This window comes from Hyla sarda, chromosome 1, assembly GCF_029499605.1.
Source record: "Hyla sarda isolate aHylSar1 chromosome 1, aHylSar1.hap1, whole genome shotgun sequence".
Taxonomy (NCBI): Eukaryota; Metazoa; Chordata; class Amphibia; order Anura; family Hylidae; genus Hyla; species Hyla sarda.
Window position 1 is genome coordinate 222079166 of NC_079189.1, and position 27380 is coordinate 222106545.

Consider the following 27380-nt stretch of genomic DNA (forward strand, 5'->3'; position numbering starts at 1 on the left):
TCTCACATGCCATTTTGGATTGGGGTACATATAATGACCAACAAGAGAAGACTTTAGATCAGTAAGACTTTGACAGTAATGCTAGTTTACTGTTGAACATAAACAGGCAATGCCGAGTGTGTATCTTGTGCCCCAAATCTTTTGTTACCATCTATGAAGATTACTTTGTTTATGGCAATAGTGAAGGTTTGTAGTTCACACAGTGTCTGTAGCGCCACAACTATGTCACGTGGAATGACTGGATTTGACTAGACAGAGGCATAAACTAATGTTTACATCCCCTACCATTTTATCAGGGACCGAACAAAAGTACTTACGCCTCCGTTCAATCCCCTATAATGGCAGGTTTTGTAGCAGACAAATGAAGCACTTAGCAGTTTACACAGAAATCTGAGACTAAACAAAAAGGGAAAACAAAACAACCAGCCTCCTTGTATTAGGGGTGTAGGTGAAAACCTATGCTAGAACGGGGTACACATCAAAACTCCACGTAGATGTTGACTGGATTTCAGTAGAGAACCCTAATACAGCAGTGGGATTTCATCTAGGGCTGGGCGGTATGACCAAATATGTGTATCACGGTATTTTTTTTAACTTACGGCGGTTCCACGGTACATAACGGTATTTTCACCCCCCCCCAAAATCATGTGACCTGCCAGCGCTGTTCTGCCCCCCCCCCCCCCCAATCATGTGACCCGCGCGCGGTGTTCGGCTTGCCCCGCCCCAAATCATGTGACCTGCCAGCACTGTTCTGCTCACCCCAATTAATGACCAGCCCAGCGGGGTACTACTCACATATGTCACCTTCAAGCACTGCCCTCCTCCTCTTTGTTAGGGGCCGCCGGCGATGGAACTCACTGTAAGCCAGTGGTCTTCAACCTGCGGACCTCCAGTTGTTGCAAAACTACAACTCCCAGCATGCCAGGACAGCCAATGGCTGTCCGGGCATGCTGGGAGTTGTAGTTTTGCAACAGCTGGAGATCTGCAGGTTGGAGACCACTGCTGTACGCTGTATCCCTATGCCCGGGCTGCAAAAGATACAGAAAATAAACTTTAACTCACCTACGTCAGCCACACGCTGTTCCTTGGGACTGGAACGTCGGACAGCCGTCAGCCTATCACCGGCCACAGTGATGTCCCTCCCCGGCCAGTGATAGGCTGAGCCCACTGTCATGTAAGAAGCCGGCCAGAGCTCCTTACATGACAGTAGGCTCAGCCTATCACTGGCCGGGGCGGGACATCGCTCCGGCCAGTGATAGGCTGACGGCTGTCCGACGTTCCCGTCCCCAGCGACGTAGGTGAGTTACAGTTTATTTTCTTTATCTTTTGCAGCCTGGGCATAGGAATACAGCGTACAGCAGTGGTCTCAAACCTGTGGACCTCCAGCTGTTGCAAAACTACAATGGCTGTCCGGGCATGCTGGGAGTTGTAGTTTTGCAACATCTGGAGGTCTGCAGGTTGGAGACCACTGGCGTACAGTATAGAGTTCCAGCGCCTGGCGGCCCCCAACAAGGAGTAGGAGGGCAGTGCTTGCGGGTGACACATGTGAGTAGTACCCTGCTGGGCTGATAATTAATTGGGGGGGGAGCAGAATAGCGCTGGCGGGTCACATATGATTAGTTCCCCCATGTGGGGACAGAGCAGTGCTGGGCTGATAATACATTCATTCCCGAGGGGGAAGGGCCAAACCGGTATTGCGGTATGGGGGAAAATTCATATCGTGTAGCCCAAAAAATTCGGTATTCGGTATGAACCGGTATACCGCCCAGCCCTAATTTCATCCTTTCAGAATAATGACATGTTATTCCCCATTAGAGACATCATTGCTGACACTATGATATATAAGATATACACAGTCGGCTCCATCATAATTGTTCAGATCCAGCCAATAATCACTGCATATTATTTCTTCGGTGGACCGTATAAAAACCATCGCACTTGGAACCATGTCTAAGAGCAGAACAACTGGCCATGATGGACTGAATGGACACTGGTGAAAAAGTCTGCATAAGTAGTAACCAGGACAAAAAAGGCCCTAGATATTGAAGTATTGAATGCATTACGATCTAACATTGCAGTGCAGAAGAGCAATAGGCTGATATGTCCAAGTCACCAAGTGTTACAAGGTGCAGTACGTCTCCTATCTGGAAGCAAAGGTCACCAAGACTTGGCATTTTACCATACTGTACAGGGTACAAGACTATAACACATAGCAAATTTATTGCTAATAATTCAATTATGTATTCACCACAGAGAACCTCTTTAGAGATGAGCGAACTTACAGTAAATTCGATTCGTCACAAACTTCTCGGCTCGGCAGTTGATGTCTTATCCTGCGTAAATTAGTTCAGCTTTCCGGTGCTCCGGTGGGCTGGAAAAGGTGGATACATTCCTAGGAAAGAGTCTCCTAGGACTGTATCCACCTTTTCTAGCCCACCGGAGCACCGGAAAGCTGAACTAATTTATGCAGGAAAAGTCATCAACTGCCGAGCCGAGAAGTTCGTGACAAATCGAATTTACTGTAAGTTCGCTCATCTCTAAACCTCTTTATAGGTTCTCTGCAACTAACAGCATGCACTGTAGTAAACGGAATAAGTTTATATGATATTCTATTGTTGTTAGGGCATCCACATGATGCCATCTGCCCTTTAGGACCAGTGGTTATTTCCTATCTCTTACCCTGGTGGTAGATATCAATACATAATACCAGCACTTCTGCTAAACAATGACCAAAATCACTGGTCTCTAAAGAAGAGTGAAAACTATTGGTGTAAATTACCAACTGCAGCTCCTGTTGCCAAGCACACTCATTCGGGGTGTGACTGGGCAAGATAAGGGTGCATTCACACCACGTTTTTGCAATACAGTTCCCATATACGTTTTCAATGTGGAAACCGTATGGAACCGTATTGAAAACCGTATGCATTGACTCTCCATTGACAACCGTATGCCAAATTATGCATCTGGTTGTGTCTGTTTTGCGTCTTATACGGTTTTGAAAAACTGTATTAAACCATATACGTTTTTTTTTTTTTAACATGGGAGTCAATGGGAACAGTACAGAACCGTATGTGCGTACGGTTCCATCCGGTTTTCTCCCTTCCGTTTTGGACTTTGCACAGTTTTTTTTTCTTGGAATTTCAATCAAACAAGTGAAACTTTATTCAAAATGGAGTGAAAAGTTAAAAACGTATAATTTTTTTTCTTAAAAAACTGATGCAACCGGACATCATTTTTCAAACCGTATACGTTTTTTTTAACTGTATACGGGTTGAAATTTGTACACACGTTTTGATACAGTTTAGTCAGGTTTTGAGGAATCCGTTTTTCATGAAAAACCTGATACGGAAACTGTATTGTAAAAACGTGGTGTGAATGCACCCTGTGTCAAAGCGTATGCTTATGAGTTCGAGTACGTTGCGGCAGAAGGGTATGCCAATGCATACTGTGCCAAAATCAATGATTCGGTGGGTCAAATGTAATCTAATAGTTACGATGAAGTGTATACAGGTTTTTTTTTGGTTTTTGTTTAGCAAAACTCAAAAGTGCAGGCAACTGTGCTACTATGGGAAGATTTATCAAAACCTGGAAAGAAGAAAAGTTGACACGTCGCCCATAACAACCAATCAGATTGCCTCTGAAAAATAAGAGAAGGCATCTGATTGGTTGTTATGGGTAACTGCACCTCTCTTGCACTCTGTTGCAAGCACAACACAATTTTTATGTAGATGCAGAGAATTGTATACTTGGCTTTAGAGAAAATGAAATAATAATGTAGTGTTGTATACTTAGGACATTGACCCTTTAACCCTCGAGTCTACTACAAACGTGGACTGAAAACACTGACCTATGATTCAACTTTAAAACCCCACATGATCCAGAGATTGACAACGTGGGAAAAAGTAAGAGTCCGGCTCCCATTCCAAAGCTAAAGGGGTTTCGTGTAAAGAGCAGCTAACTATAAATGACCTGCACACTGAGAATGAAAGGCGCCGTCTCCTTCAGCCACAAGATGTGCACAATCAGCGATCTATGCTCTAAAGCAGTGGGCTTCAACCTGCGGACCTCCAGATGTTGCAAAACTACAACTCCCAGCATGCCCGGACAGCCATCGGCTGTCCGGGCATGCAGGGAGTTGTAGTTTTGCTAAATCTGGAGGTCCGCAGGTTGTAGACCACTGCTCTAAAGGGGTACGCCGCTGGAAAACATTTTTTTTTAAATCAACTGATGCCAGAAAGATAAATAGATTTGTAAATGACTTCTATTTAAAAATCTCAATCCTTCCAGTACTTATCAGCTGCTGTATGCTCCACATGAAGTTCTTTTCTTTTTGAATGTCTTTCCAGTCTGACCACAGTGCTCTCTGCTGACACCTCTGTCCATGTCAGGAACTGTCCAGAGAAGAAGATATTTGCTATGGGGATTTGCTCCGGCTCTGGACAGTTCCTGACATGGACAGAGGTGTTAAGAGAGCACTGTGGTCAGACTGGAAAGACATTCAAAAAGAAAAGAACTTCATCTGTAGTATACTGCAGCTGATAAGTACTGGAAGGATTAGGATATTTGAATAGAAGTAATTTACAAATCTGTTTAAGTTTCTGGCACCAGTTGACTTAAATTAAAAAAAAAATTCGGAGTACCCCTTTAATGTTACTAATGGGTACACCTGGATCTGACACTGTTTCAAAGTGACAGTCCAGGTGCCACATAACAGCAGTAATATCCAGCAAGGCAGTCCAGTAACCTATGCTTTAAAAGGGGTACTCCACTGGAAAACATTTTTTTTTTTATCAACTGGTGCCATAATGTTAAACAGATTTGTAAATGACTTCTATGAAAAAAATCTTAATCCTTCCAGTAATTATCATCTGCTATATGCTACACTGGAAGTTCTTTTCTTTTTGAATTTCCTTTCTGTCTGACCACTGTCTGCTCTCTGCTGACACCTCTGTCCATTTTGAGCAAATCCCCATAGCAAACCGATCCTGCTCTGGACAGTTCTTAGCATGGACAGAGGTGTCAGCAGAGAGCACTGTGGTCAGACAGAAGTGCACAAGCTGCTTAAAAAAATAAAATAAAATAAAGCAATAAGTATAACTTTTTCCTATTCTTTTGGACGTATTCTAACTCATATCCCAAACTAATGGGAGGAAATAGGAGTACTGTGGTGCAGGAACACTTATCCCCTATCCCAGGGGTCTGCAACCCGCGGCTCCGGAGCCGCATGCGGCTCTTTTACTCCTTAGCCGCGGCTCCGCGAGTCTGTCCCGGGTCCCGGTCACCCTGATACATTTATTTTCAAATTCTGAATTCCATACATGGAATACAACCTCAGGAGCACACAAGCACAGACCTGCATTCCAAATACTTAGTTATAGTCTGTGCTACCTGTGTATACAGCAATAAAACCTCTCTGTAGACACGCCATGTATTTAATGACTGGGATTTAGACAATCTGCACCATAATTGTGCGGCACTGACGTGCAGAAGCAAATTAAATCTTCCCATAACCACATAATACAGATTATTATTATAAAGAATGCCGTAGGACATAAAAACATACATGAAACAATACATTCTACAGACTGAACATTATGGAACTTGCTGTTCCAAATGCACTGCAACTGTCCTTTCTGTGGAATGCATAACATTTGACCAGACCTTGAGAACAGGCAATGGATGAAAAATATTGAGAACGTATGTTACGTTACAAACTTTCCACGAAATGTGTGTTAGAAAAATAGAATTTTATAGCACTGTTAGAAACAGGATCAGCATAGGTATGTTTTTAAAAAGCTTCTATTATATTTATTTATTATATAAAAAAATAAATAAAAAAACACTAGGTCTCAACCAATTATCGGTATGGCCGATATTATCGGCCGATAATCACGATTTTGGGCATTATCGGTATCGGCAATTACCTTGCCGATAAGCCGATAATGCCCCGCACCGCCCCCACCGCACCGCGTCGCACCCCCCACCGTAGTGCTGGGCGGTATACCGGTATGGATTTTTGCCCATACCGCTATACCGGTCGGGCCCCTCCCCCACCCTCCGAGTCAATAAAAAAATTTAAACTTACCCGTAATGGGGGTGGTCTGGGCCATCCATCCTTCCTGTATTGTCCGGCGGCATTCCGGGTGGAGGGTGAACCGGTCCGGGCTGTCCTTCTTCTCCGGGGGTCATCTTCTCCACTCCGGGCAGGCTCCGGCCTGGTACGCTGCACAGACGCCGCTACGCCGTGACGTCAGGTGCGTCGCTGCACACGGGCGTCACTGCGCAGCGGCGTCTATGCTGCGTTACTAGGCCGTAGCCTGCCCGGAGTGGAGAAGATGACCCCTGGAGAAGAAGGACAGCCTGGAACGGTTCACTCTACACCCGGAATGCCGCCGGACACTACAGGAAGGAAGGGGGTGGTGGTGGCGGCGGCGGCGGCCTATGGCACCGCAAAAGCCACTGCAGTGCATTGATTTAAAGTGCCCGCTTTAAATCAATGATCTGCAGCGGTGTGGCTGGGGGATAAATAGCCGATAACTTATACCGGAATATCGGTATAAGTTATCGGCTATCGGCCCTAACCTCCACCGATTATCGGTATCGGCCCTAAAAAAACGATATCGGTCGATCCCTAAAAAACACTACAGAAAGCTACCAAAAAGCTGGTTAGTGAAAATGTGGGTGTCTGGGCGAGGCCTGGATGCTGGTGTGAACGGACGTGCGCTCTAAGAGCTCCCGCTGCCCTGCCACTATTAACCCTGAAAACTCAGCCTTCCCTGCCGGTCTTCCTGATTTTGGTCCCTCCGTGGTGCAGGAACGTCGGCTCTGGTAGTTCTAAGTGGTGCGGGCGGTCTCCAGCGGCCTGCGGTGAAGTGTGCCGGAGGTCCAGGGCTGGGGTGGGCTGGTGCCGGACATCCTCTGCGACCAGGCTGTGTGGTGCGGTGAGCTGTGGAGGTGCCCCTTCTAGGTCTCCTCTGCTATTGGACCCTTGGCCATCCTGAAGAACGGGCGCTATCTTCTGACTTCGTGGGTAGGGCCATCTTCCCTGAGGCCATAGCTGCCCCCGTCGGAGGGAAAGAGAGGCTGCTGATATCTTATTGGGAGACTGGGCCGGAGGCTTCTCCATCTCCCTGCTCCTTGCTGCTGCCTCCTGGTGCCCTGAAGCGGATTGCTGAGTTAGTACCTCTGTGCCCTGGCTGGGCCCCTGCTGGGACTTGTGGTGCTCTCATTGTCTTCTGTGGACTGCCTATCCACTGAGGTACCTCTTACTGCCTGCAATATATCCCTAGTGACTTTCTTCCTGCTCTCTGTTGGGCCCTGACCTGCTGGGACTTGTGGTCCTCTCCTTGCCTTCTGTGGACTGCCTAGCCCTCTAAGGTGCCCCCTACTGCCTGCCCTATATAACTAGTGCTTCTCTACCTGCTCTCTGTGGCCCTGGCATGCTGGGACTTGTGGTGCTTCCGCTACCTTCTGTGGACTGCCTTATCCGCTGTGGTGCCCCCTTCCTGCCTGCTCTATATACCTAGTGCTTCTCTACCTGCTCTCTGTGTGGCCCTGGTCTGGGATTGTGGTGCCTAAGGACTGATATATCTATAGAGAAATGACCTGCACTCCTTGGACTGTGTTTCTAGTGCCTTTCTACCTGCTCTTTGCGTGGCCCTGTCAACCATGGGTGGCCCCCATGGTAGTCACTGGAGTAAGAAATCCAAACAATATGCTGAAGCCTTGCGGTCGACCGCTGATGAGGAAGCCTCTTCTGATGATGGGTCTTCCCATTCCTGTGGCCCTTCTGACGGGGATTCTAGTGCTCAGACCCCGCTACCAAAGTTTCTGTGCAAGTGGCGAAAGCGCTAAGCCAGTTCTCCAGACCGTCCTAGGGGTGATTCTCCTGATCCGACTCTGACTGTTTGAGGGGTCTCCGACTCTCCAGCAGCAACAGTCCTCTGAAAGTCCTGTTTTTGATGCTACAGCTATGGACCATCGGTTCTCGGAGCTATTGGCTGCCTTTAACTCACGTCAATCCATTATATGACTAAAGTAGATGAACTGCGGCAGGAGTTTGTTATTCTGCGACAAGGGACCCAAAAGATAAGTGAGAGCACTGAAGAGGTGGAGCGTACGGTCTTTACGCTGGAGGATATTGTCCATACCTAGCCGAAGCGGGTTGACTCTCTACAACGCCAAGTTACGGGAGTTTTGAGCCGTATAGATGATATGCAGAACCGCGTGAGTCGCAAGAATATTAGTCTTGTGGGCCTCCCTGAAAAGGTGGAAGGGAATGATCCTGTGTTATTCCTTGAAACATGGCTGAAAGAGATTCTTCCATTGGACATCTTCTATCCTTATTTCTCCGTTGAACGGGCTCATAGAGTCCCAGCTAGGCCTCCTCCTCCCGGGGGTCCTCCTCGTCCCTTCCTGGCCAAACGTCTACACTTCAAGGACAGGGATGCTGTTCTTCGTGTAGAACGACTCAAGGGGGAGGTCATTTGCGATGGGAGCAGAGTGTCTTTCTACCCTGACTTTTCTGTGGAGCTCCATAAGCAGCAGGTGCAGTTCACTGAGGGCCGATCAAAGCTGCATGCCAAGGGCTACCGCTACTCGATGCTGTATTCTGCTCATCTGAGAGTAGTGGATGGGGCCTCTACTAAGTTCTTCACCTCGGACTGAGGCCCTTCATTGGGTTGATGCAGCCCCCCCTGTCAGACCTCCAGATTGAACTGTCCTGGACTGTCCAGTTCATGGCTGCTTTCCCACATTGTCTCTTAGATAGCTGTTAGAGAGTTAGGTTTCCTAAGGGTCTCCATAGGTTCCAGTTCTCTCTAAGGCCTCTCTGGGTAGTATTCTTAGTAGTTTGTGGTGGGGTGGCGGGAGAGTTCTGGGGTTACCGGGAAGTGTGCATGTGTGAGTGTGTGTTTGCCTGTTTGTGCTGGGCTTTCTCCGGTCGGGTCTCAGATGTAACCTTCCTTACTGCTGATGGGTGTTTTTATATATATATATATATTGCTCCCTGTCATTATGGTGGAGTTGGTCTCTGGGACCTACAGAGGCTGTTGTTTATGTTTACCTTGTTGGAAATGTTTGTTCATTAACCAGCCTAGCGGTATTCCCGAGCGTGACTCGGGGTTAATTTTCACTGCTAGAAGCGGTAACCCCGAGTCACGCTCGGGGTAGAATTGCAGAGTTGCTGTGCGGGCTGCACAGTATATCGCAAAAGCAATCGAATCGCGATTTTTGCGATGTAGTGATGCAGCCCCCGGGAAAATATGTGATTATCTGCTCGGGTCGGCTCCCGTGGCGGGGGCCGGCCAGAGCAGGTAAAGACATATACTAAAAGTCAGTGTTTCTCAACCAGGGGGCCTCCAGATGTTGCAAAACTACAACTCTCAGCATGCCCGGACAGCCAAAGGCTGTCCGGGCATGCTGGGAGCAGTAGTTTCACAACAGCTGGAGGCCCCCTGGTAGAAAAACCCTGAACTAAGTGTAAAAGTAAAAAGGAAGAAAATAAAAAAACCTTTTGCTCACCTAATCCCGGTCCCTGCAGATGTCGTTCCCCTCCGTGCGCTCTGGTCCCTGCTCTATTCATCTTACAGGACCTTTCCCTTTTCAGCCAATCACAGGCCGCAGTGGTGTAAAGTCTGTGATTGGCTGAAGGGGAAAGGGCTTGTTCTGCAGCAAATACACTAGGTTTGAAATCTGCCCGGCAAACCTAGTGTATTCTGCTGCAGGACAAGACAAGGTGACAGAGGGGGGAATGTAACAAGGGGGGGGGGGGGGAATGTGACAGAGGGGGGAATGTGACAAGAGGGGGGGATGTGACAGGGGGGAGGAATGTGACAAAGGGGGGATGTGACAGGGGGGATGTGACAGGGGGGAAGTGGAATGTAACATGGAGGGGGGAGAATGTAACAAGGGGGGGAATGTGACAGGGGGGGATGAATGTGACGGGGGGGGGAGAGTGTAACAAGGGGGGAGAATGTGACAGGGGGGATGAATGTGACAGGGGGGGGGAGAATGTGACAGGGGGGGGGAATGTGACAAGGAGGGGGAGAATGTGATATGGGGGGGGGGGGAAATGTGACAAGGGAGGGGGAATGTGACGGGGGGGGGGGGAGATGTGGAATTTCAATGCAAAAAATTGTACCGCTTTTGGTACAAATTTCCAGACTGAATCATACCGCTAGGGAGGTTAAAATGAAAAACTACTTAAAAAAAAAAAAAAAAGAAAATGTAGGTGTCCGGTTCAGTCGCCGCATGTGGGCTGATGAATTTTAGCTTTTCATACTCCTTTTTACAAATATAAAACAAGCAGAATTAGGAACTAAGTAAAGATCACATGATCAGACAGAGAACAGAGGTTAGGAAGGAGGGCAACTACATGGATTATGCTGCATGACCATAATTAATATAGTTAGTCAATTGTGAACTTCTGCAAAAAGACAATGTACAAGGTGAACGTGTGCATAAAAGGAGCCCACATCTGTAAAATAAAAACCTTCTGACATTAGTTCCTCCTTCTCCACTCATTTCTCCCAGTCTTTGCTGCAAAACACAGGTTCTTATTGATGCACCATGCAGTCACACTAGGTGTCAACGGATACTCATGCCCTTACACTGTGAGACAGGGCTGTACTGTCTTCGGGACAAAGAGAGTACAGCACCGTCTCACAATTGAGGTGGTAGACACTGGTGTGACTGGATGTGATGTCACAAAATGGATACAGAGCGGTTATACAGCCCTGGGCTGTCTACTGGATCTGAGGTTATAAATGTGTAGCAGGTATAGTGCATGGATGATGATGAAAGGCCCAGAGCAGTCACTCAAACAGCATAGCAGGCAAGAAGGTGAGTAGATAGCAAGGTCACAATGGCACAGAGCAGTCACAGTCAGTGGAGCAACCCACATGTCAGTGAATAGTGATGTAAACAGAAGTGTCTACTGTAGTGTTACATGCCTAAAGGCAAGCACTTTAAACTTGTTTCTTGAGTTGGTATTTGTAAATGTATATTCAAGGCTGTTTTTGTGATAAGTTGTGGAGAGGCACCTAGTAATAAACGTCATTGTGTAAAAGCCTTCTCCTTTGTCCTCCTTTGTTCTTTTTTTACGGAATTAACATTTTTCTAGCTTGAAAGACTCAATGAACAAATCTGCATTCTAGTCTCAAGACTCCCATGTAATGCAGCAAACTGTGCTGTACAATCCAGCACTTTACGTGACTCAATGGGGCAGGTATGAGCACATCTAAACTCGAAGATCTGCAAACTACAATGTTAAAACAAAAAAACTAATAATTTTATTAAAGAATCCACAGCCATTACCTAAACTACTGTATAATAAACTGTCTAGAACTTTCAATAAAACTGAATTATAAATTCCTCCAGTTAGTAAGCCTCTTGGAAACGTCATTTGAAGGCTACAAAATGGCAGCTTGAAATAGCCTTAGTACTTTTTGGGACAATTTTTAGAAATCCATAAATGAAAAAGCAAAGTACTTGTAACATGAATATATAAAGTTGCAATAATAGCCTAAATGCTTTGTGTGGCCCTTTATTATTATTATTGCAACTGTACAACATTACCCTATGCTTATGCACAATGTCTATTGTGCTGTCATTAAACAACTCTATTGTTGTAGCAATGAAAGACTGTAAACACGATTACTGCTCAACACTCTTCTGTGAAGACCACCAACATATTGGGTGCAACAGAAAAAAGCCTTGTCTTACAGCTATTGGCATACAACAAACCATGGAGATGGATCAATAATAAAATAATCTTTATTGAGGAGCTATAAAAACATAGAATTGCAAAAAAACACCCATGGAGTTTCCCATGCTGTCTTTGCAAATGTACTGGTTCTTTATATAGAGACTCAACATTACTGGAAGTGCAGGATCCATAACTGTGATTTGCTGTTATTTTATTGCATACTTTATATTTTTATATCTCAGCATTAAATATGTGGCAGGGTCTGACGGCCCATCTGCCATTTCTAGCAAATGACAAGTGGGCGAAAGGGGGTAGCAGACCAAATATATGGTGCCAAAGTTGGAGTAAGTGCAACAACCATTTTGTTACTACTTGTAAACCTGTTACTACTCATGCTACCTAAGTGGCCCGGGACAGGGACCTAATAACTACAGACACTTTTGCGCCAGGACTATTTGGAAGAAAGTGGTTTCTTAGTGGCCCATGTAGACAGGTTTTGTGAATTACAGTCACCTCGGAGCATCAACAGGATATATAGGAACTCCGATGGTAGTAAAGTTCCCCAACCTTAGAGGAGGGCTGCTAAATATTCTACCTCCGCATTGGTGCTATATATAACTGAAGCCTCCTTTTAGCTGCCTTCAAGCAGATGTTGTGCACAGCAGGGTAGTAGCACTTGATACTGTCTTCACATCATCATGGAGGCACTGTCACTGATAGAGGAGATTTCTCCATTAATGTGATAGGAAAGGAGAGAGGCCATATATAGCACTTTTCATTGCATGTGGTAGTAATAATAGAAACAAGCAGGCTGGCAGTAGTTTTGTGGGCCATGCGGAGCATAGCCTCCATTTCTGCAAGACCAGCCAATAGACCTGGGACCCTTATAGCCAGGGCCTCATTGTCAAACACTGAAAGGCAAAAGCTAAACTGACCTACTGGTATGTTTTCTTGGAGATGGTTTCCTGTTTATGATTAAAGTTAATTGGGCACAGTTAGTCGACGTTTTATATGTTTTTATGGATAAAAATTAAAGATGTTTTGTAAAATGGTTGTTTAAAAATGTTTGAATATTTAATAAGAAAACGGCTCCTGAAAATCCCACCACTAGGGGTCCCCAAACCTACTGGAACACTAACCAGTCCTGCAGCAGCATCAGGCTTGTCCATGACTCATAGACAAGGCTGCACGGGCAGACACAATCACCTCCCACCACCACAAGGGAGGGATACGCCCTCTTCCTCTGAGAGGATTTCTAACACTGTGCTAACAAAAAGAGATATTTATAGGTAAATATAGGTGATAGAGCCATTAGATGTAGGTGGTCAGGATTAGGTATATATTTGGGATCTGAAAGGTACGCTTTAATAGAGGCAATGGGGGTATCTATTACATCCATGTCCCGGTCTCCTCTCATGAGAAGTGTCATTGTGGAGTGCAATGTACAGCAGTTTATATTCTGAATGTAATATACAACCAATCAGCAACAAGCAGACACATTCACCACAAGGATGATGGGGCTGTGCGCTTTCAAATGCTAGGGCTGAATTTCAGTCCCAATTTGGTCCTGATATGTGGTATGCGACAACATGGGTGCTGGCATTATTTCACTTTAAACAAATGTTACTTACCATTACTTATAGCATAACATTGCTTATTTATTTTAGCATTTTTTACAGATCTGTACCTACACAAACCTTAGCATCTTTCAGAATTAATATATTGATGTGCTCTCTACTTCTATTGACCTACAATAATTAATTAAAAGGTGCTAAATATAGATTTTTTTATGGTAGTAGTGATATGATTTTGACCTTTATTCTAATTCATCTGATATAGCTCTGTTTTTAGAATGTCTGTCATTCTTAGGCCCCTTTCACACTATAAAGTTAATCCGTTAAAAGATTTGTTATAAACATCTGTTAGAAAAGCCTTAAAAACAGATGTTAAACGTCCGTTACAAAATCTCATTCTAGCCTATAGCGGACATTATTTGTGACAGAAGAGAAAACAGCACATGCACTAATTTTTCTTCCGTCACAAGAAACGGGTAAATTTTAAAGAGTACCTGTCACCAACAAAAACTTTTAATATGTTGTTCATAATCATTAATGAAGAGATATTGTAATATATCTTCATTAAAAAATATTAATATTTATACCAGTTTTTTCATTTTATACTTTTGGCCACTAGGGGTCACTCTTCTATGCCTGGTCTGCAAGCAGCATCCTATGCTTTTCATAGTAAGTATACAGCTTTTAGGACTAATGCTGAAAGGGTTCTGGACCTTCCACCGGAAGTTCAGTATTCTCAGCTCAGGACTCGCTCCCAGCCTGTGAGCTACAAGCCTACACATGCCTCTCATATAACAGCCAGTCACCTCCCCCTCCCCCCTGCTCTGTGTTCTCCCTGCCCCTCACCACACGTTATCTTATACATTGCACTCACTGCACTCCCTGCTCTGTGCCCCCCCCCCCCCCCGACATTCATCTTAATTACTGCCTCTGTAATTGCTCCCTCAGCCCCTGGTTCTCAGCATTGACTTTTTAGTGCAGAGAGACACAGGAGAGAGAGACAGAGGATGCCGTCCCTCACTTGTACTTAGTCTGTATGCACACTGCAGAGCAGTGTTTCCCAACCAGGGTGCCTCCAGCTGTTGCAAAACTACAACTCCCAGCATGTCTGGACAGCTGTTGGCTGTCTGGGCATGCTGGGAGTTGTAGTTTTGCAACAGCTGGAGGTGCCCTGGTTGGGAAAAACTGCTGCAGAGGGAGAGCAGCATACAGGAAGACTGGCAGAAGCAGAGTCCCAGCCAAGCTTCATGTGACATCATGCCTGCCGGGACCCGCCTGCTTCCACCCCTCAGAAAGAAAGTGCTCCTGAGCTAATGAAGAGGGATAAAAAAAAGGTATTTCCACAGCATTTTAAACCTCAATAAACACAGGGATAGGCATAGTTAGAGAAGGGGACAGATGGGAAGGGGGATCAGGGAAAGTTTAGATGATGACAGGTACTCTTTAAACATTGAAGTCTATGGCAAATGGATGAGTCTTTATGTCATCCGTTTGCACCTGGTTTAGAATATCCGTTATTACTTCTGAGCATGCTCAGAAGAGGTGACATCAACAGACTCCTGCAGTGCTGAGGGACTACTACTACTCCCATCATGGAACAGGGGCTAAGGAATTGATCGCACAGGGTCTCACTTCTGAGACCCCATGCGATCAGAAGTTATTAAGCAGGGGAGAGAGCGGCACGCTGCGCTCCCCTGCGATGTATAGTGTGTTTTTACTTTCATTTTTGGTACCGAGGAGCCATTCAGGGCTCTCCGCTGGGTTTTTAAAATGAACATTGTGAGTGGCAGCGGGGGGCCATATGTATATTAAAAGCGCTGTGGGGGGGGGGGGTGCAAACACATAGCCTATATATCTATTTTATAATATTTATAATATGCCCCCCACAGCACATTAATAAAGATATGACCCCCGTCGGCGCATATATATATATATATATATATATATATATATACCCCCCCACCGGCACATTTTTATGTGTCCCCCTGCGAATTTCTCATATTATGCCACAGCAGCGCTATAAAAAGTATTTCTATCAGCAGCTGACAGGCCCGAAGATGCTGATAGAAATACTTTTCATTCATAGCGCTGCGGTGGCATATGTATATGGAAGTGCTGTGGGGGGGCAGATAACGCTATATGTCTGTACTCCCCCCCCAAGCTCTTCTATATGCATATGCCCCTGCAGCGTTGTGTATGAAAAGTATTGTATCAGCATCATTGGGCCGGCCGGCTGCTGGTACTATGCGCTGCTGATAGAAATACTTTTCATCACATATAGCGCTGTGGTGGCATAATATGAGAAATGCGCTGCGGGGGGCACATTATAAATGTGTTGGCGGGGGGGGGGGGGGGGGGTGTTATATTTATAAATGCGCCAGCCGGGGTATATATTTATAAATGCGCTGGCGGGGGTCATATCTTTATTAATGCGCTGTGGGAGCCATATTATGACTGCGCTGGGGGACTAGATATATAGGCTATATGTCTGCCCCCCTCCCCTGCAGCGCTATATATCTTGCCCTACACAGTGCTTTTGATATACATATGACCCCCTCGGCCACTCACAATGTTAATTTTAAAAACCCTGTGGAGAGCCCTGAATGGCTCCTCGGTACTGGCCATTCAGGGCTCCCCAAGGGGGATTTAAAAATGAAAGTAAAAACACACGATATATCACAGGGGAGCACAGCATGCTGCCAGCTCCCCAGCTTAATAACTTCTAGTTATATTAGGTCTCAGTAGTGAGACCCGATGTGATCAATCCCTCAGCCCCTGTACTACAACCCCCATCATGGAACAGAGTCTGTTCCATGATGGGGGTAGTAGTACAAACACTAATGTAGCCTCCCCAGGCCCATTCACAAGAAAGGTAGTAAGGAGGAATCAAGCAACTATAGGCCAGTAAGTCTGACATCAATAGTGGGGAAATTAATGGAAACCCTACTAAAGTATAGGATTGTGGAACATCTAAAATCCCATGGATTGCAAGATGAAAAACAACATGGGTTTACTTCAGGGAGATCATGTCAAACAAATCTTAATGATTTTTTTGACTGGGTCACTAAAATAATAGATGGCGGAGGGGCAGTAGACATTGCATATCTAGATTTTAGTAAGGCTTTTGACACTGTCCCACATAGAAGACTTATCAATAAACTACAGTCATTGAGCTTGGACTCCAATATTGTTGAGTGGATTAGGCAGTGGCTGAGTAACAGACAACAGAGGGTTGTAGTCAATGGAGAATATTCAGAGCAAGGTCTTGTCACCAGTGGGGTACCTCAGGGATCTGTACTGGGACCAATATTGTTTAATATCTTCATTAGCGATATTACAGAAGGTCTCGATGGTAAGGTATGTCTTTTTGCTGATGACACAAATATATGTAACAGGGTTGATGTTCCTGGAGGGATCCGCCAAATGGAAAAGGATTTAGGCAAACTAGAAGAATGGTCAGAACTCTGGCAACTGAAATTTAATTTGGATAAGTGCAAGATAATGCACCTGGGGCGTAAAAACCCTCAGGCAAAATATAGATTATTTGACACAGCCCTGATCTCAGTATCTGAGGAAAGGGATTTAGGAGTAATTATTTCAGAAGACTTAAAAGGTAGGAAGACAATGTAATAGAGCAGCAGGAAATGCTAGCAGAATGCTTGGATGTACAGGGAGAGGTATAAGCAGTAGAAAGAGAGAAGTGTCATGCCGCTGTACAGAACACTGGTGAGACCTCACTTGGAGTATTGTGCGCAGTACTGGAGGCCGTATCTCCAGAAGGATATAGATACTCAAGAGAGAGTTCAAAGGAGAGCTACTAAACTAGTACATGGATTGCAGGATAATAATTTCCAGGAAAGGTTAAAGGACCCTAACATGTATAGCTTGGAAGAAAGAAGAGACAGAGGGGATATGATAGAGACTTTTAAATACATAAAGGGAATCAACATGGTAAAGGAGGAGAGCATATTTAAAAGAAGAAAAACTACCACAAGAGGACATAGTTTTAAATTAGATGGGCAAAGGTTTAAAAGTAATATCAGGAAGTATTACTTTACTGAGAGAGTAGTGGATGCATGGAATAGCCTTCCTGCAGAAGTGGTCGCTGCAAATACAGTGAAGGAGTTTAAACATGCATGGGATAAGCATAAGGCTATCCTTCATATAGGACCAGGGACTATTGATAGGATTCAGATTATTGGGCAGACTAGATGGGCCGAATGGTTCTTATCTGCCGAAACATTCTATGTTTCTATGTTTATCTGCAGACTCCCACACCAGGGGAATTACTACTCCCATCATGGAAACAAGTCTGTTCCATGATGGGAGTAGTAGTAATCCCGGCTGTGGGAGTCTGTTGGCAGAGGTGTTAAAAATGCCGTACATGAGGGATGTTATAACGGGTCTTAACGGATGAATATGCCCATTATATTGATGGACTTTATTCAGCCGTTAGCACCCGTTATTTAATCCATTACACATCAGTTTTTACACAGAAAACAGATGTTTAATAACGGATGAATGCTCATAGTGTGAAAGGAGCCTTAGAAGCTAAAAACACACTATATTGATACATTTCCTACACAGACAATAATACATTATAAATAATAAATATATGTATAGATAACTGAGAAAATTATTCAGGTTTAAGAAAACAAAAATAAGTACCTGATTGGCTGGTGTCTTATGCACATACACCTTCCACATCTGGGCTTCTCTAGAGACTGCCCTTTCTAACAGAAAGGACAGTCTCTGGCTCTCCAGGGGTCCAGAGTACTTCATGGTACCCCGTGGATACGCCTGCCACCCAACCGGATACAGCTACCTGTAAAAGAGAAGACATAGAATTTTTTGAGCAAACATCAAAAACCAAAGCAAAAAAATTTAAATAATTACAGTCAGATAGAATAGGGCGATGTCACTTATTATGTGACTACAATGAGATGATAGGACATTGTCGACTGTAAATTAAAGAATAATTTTTTAAGGGAATCACCATACCTTACTATTAATACCATACACATTTACTGTATAAATGTTACCTGTAAGTTTTGCTGTGATGCGACTACTGTAAATTGCATTAGGTAATAACCATTGGGTATAAATGACGTATAGCAACTAGTTTCATTAGGTAAGTCATTTTAGGCTGTCAGCCATATAGTGTCCAGCTGCTAACTCCACTGCATAAAGTCATCATTATCAGACAGGGTTTGCCAGTTGTATTATGTAAACCCTGTATATGTTCTACAAATCTGGTCTCCATAACCTTTTAAAACAAATATTCATCAGGATTGCTACAGCAAAAACTTGTATACAGAAGGTTATCAGTTTATATATGGAAATGCAACTGTTTGAGGACATATACTGTAACATGTATCTGCTGCCAAATGGTGGAAGTTACCGGATATGCTAGATTGCTAAAATTACATAAGTATAAAAAAAAAAAATTACAAACTGAAATATAAGACTTTTCATGTGTAGAGACCCTATAGAAAGTCCTGCACTGTCTAAGGCTGAATTGTTCACACAGCAGAATTTCTGCATGGATTTCCGCATTGAAATCTGCATGGAAATTCAGCATGTTTTTAAAGCCAAATCACTTCAATATGTAGTCCCATTCACACAGCAGAATTTTCACTGCAGACGTTCTGCAGCTAAAAATCCACATTACGCAAAAATATAAGCCATGTCTCATATTTTTTGCGGAATTTGTCTACGGAGTCAATGAGGCCTTTTTTTTTGCTGCACTAAATGCATATTTTGTGTGAATTTTGTGCGGAATTCGCACAAAATGTAACTTTATATTGAAAAAGGCACCCTTTTTCCATGCACCGTGGAATTATGTGGAAATTCCCCATGAATTTTGCACAAATTCCACATAGATTCTGCAAACGATTGAAATATCTGGAATTCCGGCCAAATTAATCCGGCCTTGGAATCCACGCTCCCGGGGCTACGACATCACGAGCTCCCGGCACCGGCTCCAGCGTTCGGAACATTTTGTTCCAAAACGCTGAGCAGCGGAGTACCCCTTTAAAGCGATACTATCATGAGGTTTGGGGCATATAACCTAACCACAGTGTGTGTATGGTGTGTAGAATATGTATCCAGCTTTACTTGTATCCCTCTTATTACAGCTTTTATTATCACAAAAAACACTTATTTGCAGACACTGACAGTCAGATATGCGTGGCTAGGGGTTTACTATGCCCCGTGTATACGCCTATCCCCTGTACACCAGCGCTGGGACCGCTGTGTGATTGACGCACAGGTCCCAGCACATGCGCTGCTTATCTTTCATATGTGAGCGCCAACCAACAATACTTTACAGAGCGAGTGCTCACTCCCACTGTGTGATGCCTCCATGCGCCTGGACAGTGCCTGTCCTTCTCTTCCTTTTTTTCCATTCGGGAGAAGTGCTGGGAGCTTCTACATTCATTAGAGGCAGAGAGCGCTCATTCTCTGCCTCTAGTATTGCCTGGGCGCATGGAGGTGTCAAACAGAGCGCTCGCTGTGTAAAGTAATATCTGGCAGTGCTCACATATGAAAGATAAGCAGCGCATGCGCTGGGACCTGTGCGTCAATCACACAGCGGTCCCAGCGTTGGTGTACAGGGGATAGGCGGTCCCGGGGCATAGCGAACCCCTGGCCACACCTATCCGACTGACAGTAGCTGCAAATAAAAGTGTTTTTTGGGATAATAAAAGCTGTAATAAGAGGGATACAAGTAAGGGTGGAGACATATTCTACACACTATACACACACTGTGGTTAGATTACATGCCCCAAACCTCATGACAGTTGTGCTTTAAGGACCCTTTTACATACGGTAGCTGTTACGGGTGTGTTTACATGTTCAGGTTTATAGAATACAAAGCCAGGAAAAGATCATCAATGATGGACACCACTGGTGTGGTGCTGTGCGGTGTCCGTTACTGCCGTGGCGCCGTGTCTGCGGGGGGGGGGGTGCGGCCCATAGACTGGTTTGAGTGGCATTGGGGCCGCTCTGCCAGTGGGTCGTTCCCCCCTGTGGGCATTGGTGTCGCGGCGGAGGTGGTCGCCGCCTGGTGCTGCGCCATTTTATGCTAGGGACGTTAGGGACCCACTCTGGATAGGTGGCCTTGACGTGGCGAGTGGGCTTGTACTTTTTGATCAAAAATGTATACTAACAACCTGTTAGTTTTTGATATTATGCTGAGAAGCGATCAGATCATTATACAAGATTGTAGATGTGCACCATGTCTGTTTTTCTACCCGAATTCACATATTAAAGAAAGACTTCTCTTTTCAAATCCATTTCCGGCTTTGTATTCAATAATTTCCAATAGAAACCGGACATACACTATAACAGGCCAATTGTCAGGCATGAACAGCCATAGGAGTATATTTGTGTGGCTGTCCACTTCCATTAGTGTGAGTAGCACATTCCCTGTTTACCATTAAACAAACAATGATTTTGGCATCCACAAAAAAATTGCAATCAACCAACAAACAAGAGTTTACTCGTTCATCAGATGATCGTAGGGCCTTTGGTTTGCTGGGCCCGTGTTATAGCACCTTAAATTTTAGGCTGAGTAAGAAATACCACAATCAGATAATCTAGTTTAGTGACTTATAAAACACTGCAGCAATAATTGTACATCCAAAACTATTGAGAAACTGTGTTGCCAAAGCATAAAAATTAAATAATTAAAACATACAGCAAGTTTTTTTGGAACAGGTGCAATGTGGAACTGATTTGGCAGACAAGGTTGCTGGTGGTAACCCTCTTTCATAGTAAAAGTTTAAATCACCCCCTTTTCCCAAATAGAAAACATGTAAACATACTACAAATAAACATATTTGGTAACACCGTGTCCGTAATTGTCCAAAATAACATTTTAGTTTGATCACAAGGTGAATACCGTAAAAAAGGAAATCCCCCAAATGTGCAAAGTTGCATTTTTGTTTTCAATTTCAAATGTGTTTTTGTTTTGGAGCATAGGATATGTAAAAATGAAAGGTGTCATTAAAAAGTAAAATTGGTCTTGCAAAAAACAAGCCCTCATATAGGTCTTTTAGATGGAAAAATAAAAGAAATATGGCCATTATAGGGTGAAGAAGAAAAACGAAAGCACGAGACGAAAATTAGCCCAGTTCTTAAGGAGTTAAAGGATTTTTAGGTCTGCCTATTAAGTTTTTATTAAGAAAGTCCTTGAGGGAGAATTAGCCAAACATGTCTAGAGGAAAAGTTGCTGAGTTGCCCATAGCAACCAATCAGATAATTTCTTTCTTTTTTCACAGGCCTTTTCAAAAATGAAAGAAGCGATCTGATAGGTTGCCAACTTAGCAACTTTTCCTCTGGACAAGTTTTGATAAATCTCCCCCAAGCTTATTTATATACTATTTTGGTTGAAATTATTTTGTGTACCAGGACAAGTGGATTGTCATGAGGGACAAGTAGATTGTGCTCCCTTGGACAAGTACAAGTATTTTCCGGCATATAGGACAACTTTTTAACCCAGGAAAATGTTCGCAAAAGTCAGGGGTCATCTTCTAAGCCCGGTGTCGTCTTATAAGGCGGATGTTGCAGTCGGCTGGGACGCCCGGGGTATGGATAGAGATAAGGGCTGCACGATATATCGCAAAAGAAATAGAATCGCACTTTTTGCGATATAGCAATACGGCCCACCGGATTATCTGCTCAGGCCGGTACCCGTGTGCTGCTGTAGGCGGAGAGCAGGTAAAAACAAATTTAAATACTTAAAAGTCAGTGTTTCCCAACCAGCAGGGTGCCTCCATTTGTTGCAAAACTACAACTCCCAGCATGCCTGGACAGCCAAAGGCCGGTGTCTCCGTTCTTCTCCATACAAGCAGTAGGACCTTTGCCTTTTCAGCCAATCACTGGCTGCAGCGGTGTCACGTGTCAAGCCAGTGATTGGCTGATGGGGAAAGGTCTTTTTCAGCTGCAAACATCCCGGATCCTGCGGAAGATTTGAAAACTGCCTGGGAAACCCAGTTTATTACTGCAGTACAAAAAGCTACCTACTGGGGGAGGAGATTGTGACATTGGGGAAGAATGTGACATGGGGGAGGGGGAGAATGTAACAGGGTAATGTGACATAGGGGGAGAATGTGACAGGGGGAGATAAAAATTACGTGAGATGTGAAATGGGCGGTGGGCATAAAATAGGAGGAAAGATGTGAAATGGAGCAGATTGGACATGAAATGGGGGGATTATATCGCATCGCATATTGAAATTGCAATATTTAGGCCCATAATCGCAATCGCACATTTTTCCCATATCGTGCAGCTCTAATAGAGATAGAGCGGGGCTCCGGGGGTATGGATAGAGAGAGAGCGGCACTGTGCCAGAAAAACACACATCTTTCACCCGTCCGGCCCGCCCTTGTATGTATCCTATTACTGTACCTCTTTCTCTGCCTCTCAGATCTCGCCCCTGAGGACTGCAGTGAAGTGGGGCGCATGTATGAGATCTGAGGCGGCACAGGCGAGAATGTGCGAGATCTGAGAGGTGGCGCAGGTGCGCATGTGTGAAATCTGACAGGTGGCACTGGTGCGCATTTGCAAGATCAGAGAGGCGGAGAAGGAGGTACGGTAATAGGATACAAGGGCGGGCCAGATGGGTGAAAGAGGCCACTCTGATAGTCTTGGAGACAAGGAGGACTGGGCAGGCAGGGAGAGCTGACCAATCCAAGCAGGCTTTGTATAAAACAACCAGCCAATCACTGGTAAGGTACTTTAAATCGAGGTAGAGGGGTAGTCTTATACAGAGAGTATATCCCAAACTCTATATTTTAACTGTAATAGTTGGGGGGTCATCTTATACGCCAGAAAATATGTTTTTTATTTCTTTATTTCCACACCCCTGTTTAAGTCACAGACAAACAGCTCTGGTGACAGCTTTTATGCTCGGAAACAATAGGGTTGTCTAAGGCTTCTTTCACACTGCCGTTAGGACACAGCAGCGTGACAGCCATTGGGGGGAGCAGGGGGAATAGCTGGAGGAAAAATACAGCGCCATCTTTTTCTCCCGCTACTCCTGCTGCAAAATAATGGCACCCGAAGGATCCGGGTTACATCGGGACCCGTTATTGCCCATTGTAACCCATCCTGATAACATCCGTTAACCTGTTCAGGACCCAAGACGTATGCATACGTCTTGGGACCCTGGTACTTAACGACCCAGGACTTATGCATACGTCCTGAGTCATTCCGGTCTCCGCCGCGCGCCGGGCAGAGATCGGAACCGGATGCCTGCTGAAATCGTTCAGCAGGCATCCAGGGCAAACGCCGAGGGGGGCCATGTAGGGGGGCTGAAATCGCAACAGCGTTCTGCGGCGATACCGGGCTGATCGGGTCTCTGGGACCCGACCGCCCGGTAATTTTGCATGATCCCGGCTGTCACAGACAGCCAGGACCATGCTAAAGTATAGGAGCGTACCCTGCGATTCTTCAGTTAGCTAACCGACCAATCGCAAGGGGGGGGGGGGGCGGTTACTTCCTCCCGCCCTGCCCGGCCCCTGGAAGTCCGGAGAGGACGGGAGGAAGACCGGAGGACGCGGCGGGGGGAGTGCTGGGGACCGGCCCCGGTACTTACCTCGTCCCTGAAGACCCGGATCCCGGCGATGAAGACGGCGGCGGCGACAGGTGAGTGGATCTTCAGCCACGGTCGGGCCCTTTACAGCAATGCACGTCGCCGTAAAGCGACATGCATTGCTGTAATGGGACCCTGTATACTACAACTCCCAGCATGCCTAGACAGCCCTTGGCGTCTGGGCATGCTGGGAGTTGCAATTTTGCAACATCTGGAAGTCCACAGTTTGGAGACCACTGTGCCCTTCCAGATGTTGCAAAACTACACATCCTCAGCATGCCCTTACTGTCCAGGCATGCTGGGAGTTGTAGTTCTGTAACATCTGGCCCTTCAGATGTTGCAGAACTACAACTCCCAGCATGCCTGGACAGTTTTGGCATACTGGGAGTTGTAGTTTTGCAACATCTGGAAGGGCACAGATTGGGAACCACTGTATTAATGGTCTGCAAAGTGTAGTCCTGCAGATGTTGCAAAACTACAACTCCAAGCATGCTGGGAGTTGTAGTTCGGCAACATCTGGCTCTACAGATGTCGATGAACTACTACTTCCAGCATGCCTGAGAATATTTGGGAGTTGTGGTTTTGCAACAACTGGAAACACACTGGTTGGGAGACATTGTCTGTTTCCTAACTCAGTGTTTCCCAACCCGTGTGCCTCCAGCTGTTGCAGAACTATAACTACCAGCATGCACTGATAGACTGTGCATGCTGGGAGTTGTAGTTTTGCAACAGCTGGAACCCCCCCCCCCCCCCCCCCGTGAATTCACACATGGGCAGGGGGCTTACAGTGAGTATCAGGCTGCAAGTTTGCGATGCAGCAAATTTTGCGAGGCAGCTCAAACTCGCAGCGGGAAACTCGCTGTAATCCCCCGCCCGACTGTACCCTGAAAACACTACACTACACTACACTAACATAAAATAAAATAAGTAAAAAACACTACATATACACATACCCCTACACAGCCCCCCTCCCCAATAAAAATGAAAAACGTCTGATACGCCACTGTTTCCAAAATGGAGCCTCCAGCTGTTGCAAAACAACAACTCCCAGTATTGCCGGACAGCCGTTGACTGTCCAGGGATGCTGGGAGTTTTGCAACAGCTGGAGGCACCCTGTTTGGGAATCACTGGCATAGAATACCCCTATGTCCACCCCTATGCAAATCCCTAATTCAGGCCTCAAATGCACATGGCGCTCTCTCACTTCGGAGCCCTGCCGTATTTTAGGGTCACATATGTGGTATCGCCGTACTCGGGAGAAATTGCTTAACAAATTTTGGGGGGCTTTTTCTCCTTTAACCCCTTATGAAAAGGTGAAGTTGGGGTTTACACCAGCATGTTAGTGTAAAAAAATAAATTTTTTACACTAACATGCTGGTGTTTCCCCATACTTTTCATTTTGACAAGAGGTAAAAGGGAAAAAAGCCCCCCAAAATGTGTAATGCAGTTTCTCCTGACTACGGAGATACCCCATATGTGGGCGCAAAGTGCTCTGGGGCGCACAACAAGGCCCAGAAGGGAGAGTGCACCATGTACATTTGAGGTGTTTTACACAGGGGTGGCTGATTTTTACAGCGGTTTTGACAAACGCAAAAAAAAAAAACCCACATGTAACCCCATTTCGGAAACTACACCCCTCACGGAATGTAATGAGGGGTGCAGTGAGAATTTACACCCCACTGGTGTCTGACAGATCTTTGGAACAATGGGCTGTGCAAATAAAAAAATTTGTACAGCCCACTGTTCCAAAGATCTGACAGACACCAGTGGTGGGTAAATGCTCACTGTACCCCTTGTTACATTCCTCAAGGGGTCTAGTTTCCAAAATGGTATGCCATGTGGAGGTTATTTTGCTGTCCTGGCACCAAAGGGGCTTCCTAAATGCGACATGCCCCCCAAGCAAAATTTGCTCTCAAAAAGCCAAATATGACTCCTTCTCTTCTGAGCATTGTAGTTCGCCCGTAGTGCACTTCAGGTCCACTTATGGGGTACCTCCATACTCAGAAGAGATGGGGTTACAAATTTTGGGGGGTATTTTCTGCTATTAACCCTTGCATAAATGTGAAATTTGGGGGGGGGGCAACACACATTTTAGTGAAATTATTATTATTTTTTTTTACGTATGCAAAAGTTGTGAAACCCCTGTGGGGTATTAAGGCTCACTTAACTACTTGTTACGTTCCTCAAGGGGTCTAGTTTCCAAAATGGTATGCCATGTGTTTTTTGTTTTGCTGTCCTGGCACCATAGGGGCTTCCTAAATGCGACATGCCCCCGAGCAAAATTTGCTCTCAAAAAGCCAAATATGACTCCTTCTCTTCTGAGCATTGTAGTTCGCCCGTACTGCACTTCAGGTCAACTTATGGGGTACCTCCATACTCGGAAGAGATGGGGTTACAAATTTTGGGAGGTATTTTCTGCTATTTGGGGGGAAACACATTTAAGGCTCACTTAATTCCTTTTTACGTTCCTCAAGGGGTCTAGTTTCCAAAATGGTATGCCATGTGTTTTTTTTTTTGCTGTTCTGGCACCATAGGGGCTTCCTAAATGCAACATGCCCCCCAAAAACTATTTCTGAAAAACGTACTCTCCAAAATCCCCTTGTCGCTCCTTCGCTTCTGAGCCCTCTACTGCGCCCACCGTACACTTTACATAGACATATGAGGTATGTGGTTACTCGAGAGAAATTGGGCTACAAATATAAGTATAAATTTTCTCCTTTTACCCCTTGTAAAAATTCTAAAATTGGGTCTACAAGAAAATGCGAGTGTAAAAAATTAAGATTGTGAATTTTCTCCTTCACTTTGCTGCTATTCCTGTGAAACACCTAAAGGGTTAAAATGCTGACTGAATTTCATTTTGAATACTTTGGGGGGTGCTATAATGGGGTCTTTTATGGGGTATTTCTAATATGAAGACCCTTCAAATCCACTTCAAACCTGAACTGGTCCCTGAAAAATAGTGAGTTTGAAAATTTTGTGAAAAATTGGAAAATTGCTGCTGAACTTTGAAGCCCTCTGATGTTTTTTAAAAGTAAAAACACATCAATTTTATGATGCAAACATAAAGTAGACATATTGTATATGTGAATAAAAAAATAATATTTGGAATATCCATTTTCCTTACAATCAGAAAGCTTCAAAGTTAGAAAAATGCTAAATTTTCTAATTTTTCATCAAATTTGGGGATTTTTCACCAAGAAAGGATGCAAGGTACCACAAAATTTTACCACTATGTTAAAGTAGAATATGTCACGAAAAAACAATCTCAGAATCAGAATGATAACTAAAAGCATTCCAGAGTTATTAATGTTTAAAGTGACAGTGGTCAGATGTGCAAAAAATGGCCGGGTCCTAAGGTGTAAAATGGCTGGGTCCTTAAGGGGTTAAAGGCTGGGGGGAAAAAAGAGCCTAATGGCTGTTTAAGGCCGGGGCACAACAGCAGTGTGGTGAAAGTTACTTAAATAATATCGACATGCCTAATCCGACAGGCCTCCGAACACAT

At 44.9% G+C, this 27380-nt stretch overlaps 2 protein-coding genes across 2 annotated transcripts in view; one reads left to right on the forward strand and one right to left on the reverse strand.

Moving 5' to 3' along the window:
* The window catches only part of SEPTIN11 (septin 11), a 201764-nt gene that overhangs the window by 155289 nt on the left and 19095 nt on the right, over window positions 1-27380 (forward strand). The window lies entirely within an intron of this gene.
* Window positions 1-27380, reverse strand: part of CCNI (cyclin I) — a 52296-nt gene that overhangs the window by 18173 nt on the left and 6743 nt on the right. Inside the window, exon 2 of the mRNA XM_056568800.1 lies at window positions 17950-18106. Coding sequence (XP_056424775.1) covers window positions 17950-18063 — 114 coding nt within the window. The 5' untranslated portion in view covers window positions 18064-18106. The remainder of the gene's footprint in view (window positions 1-17949; window positions 18107-27380) is intronic.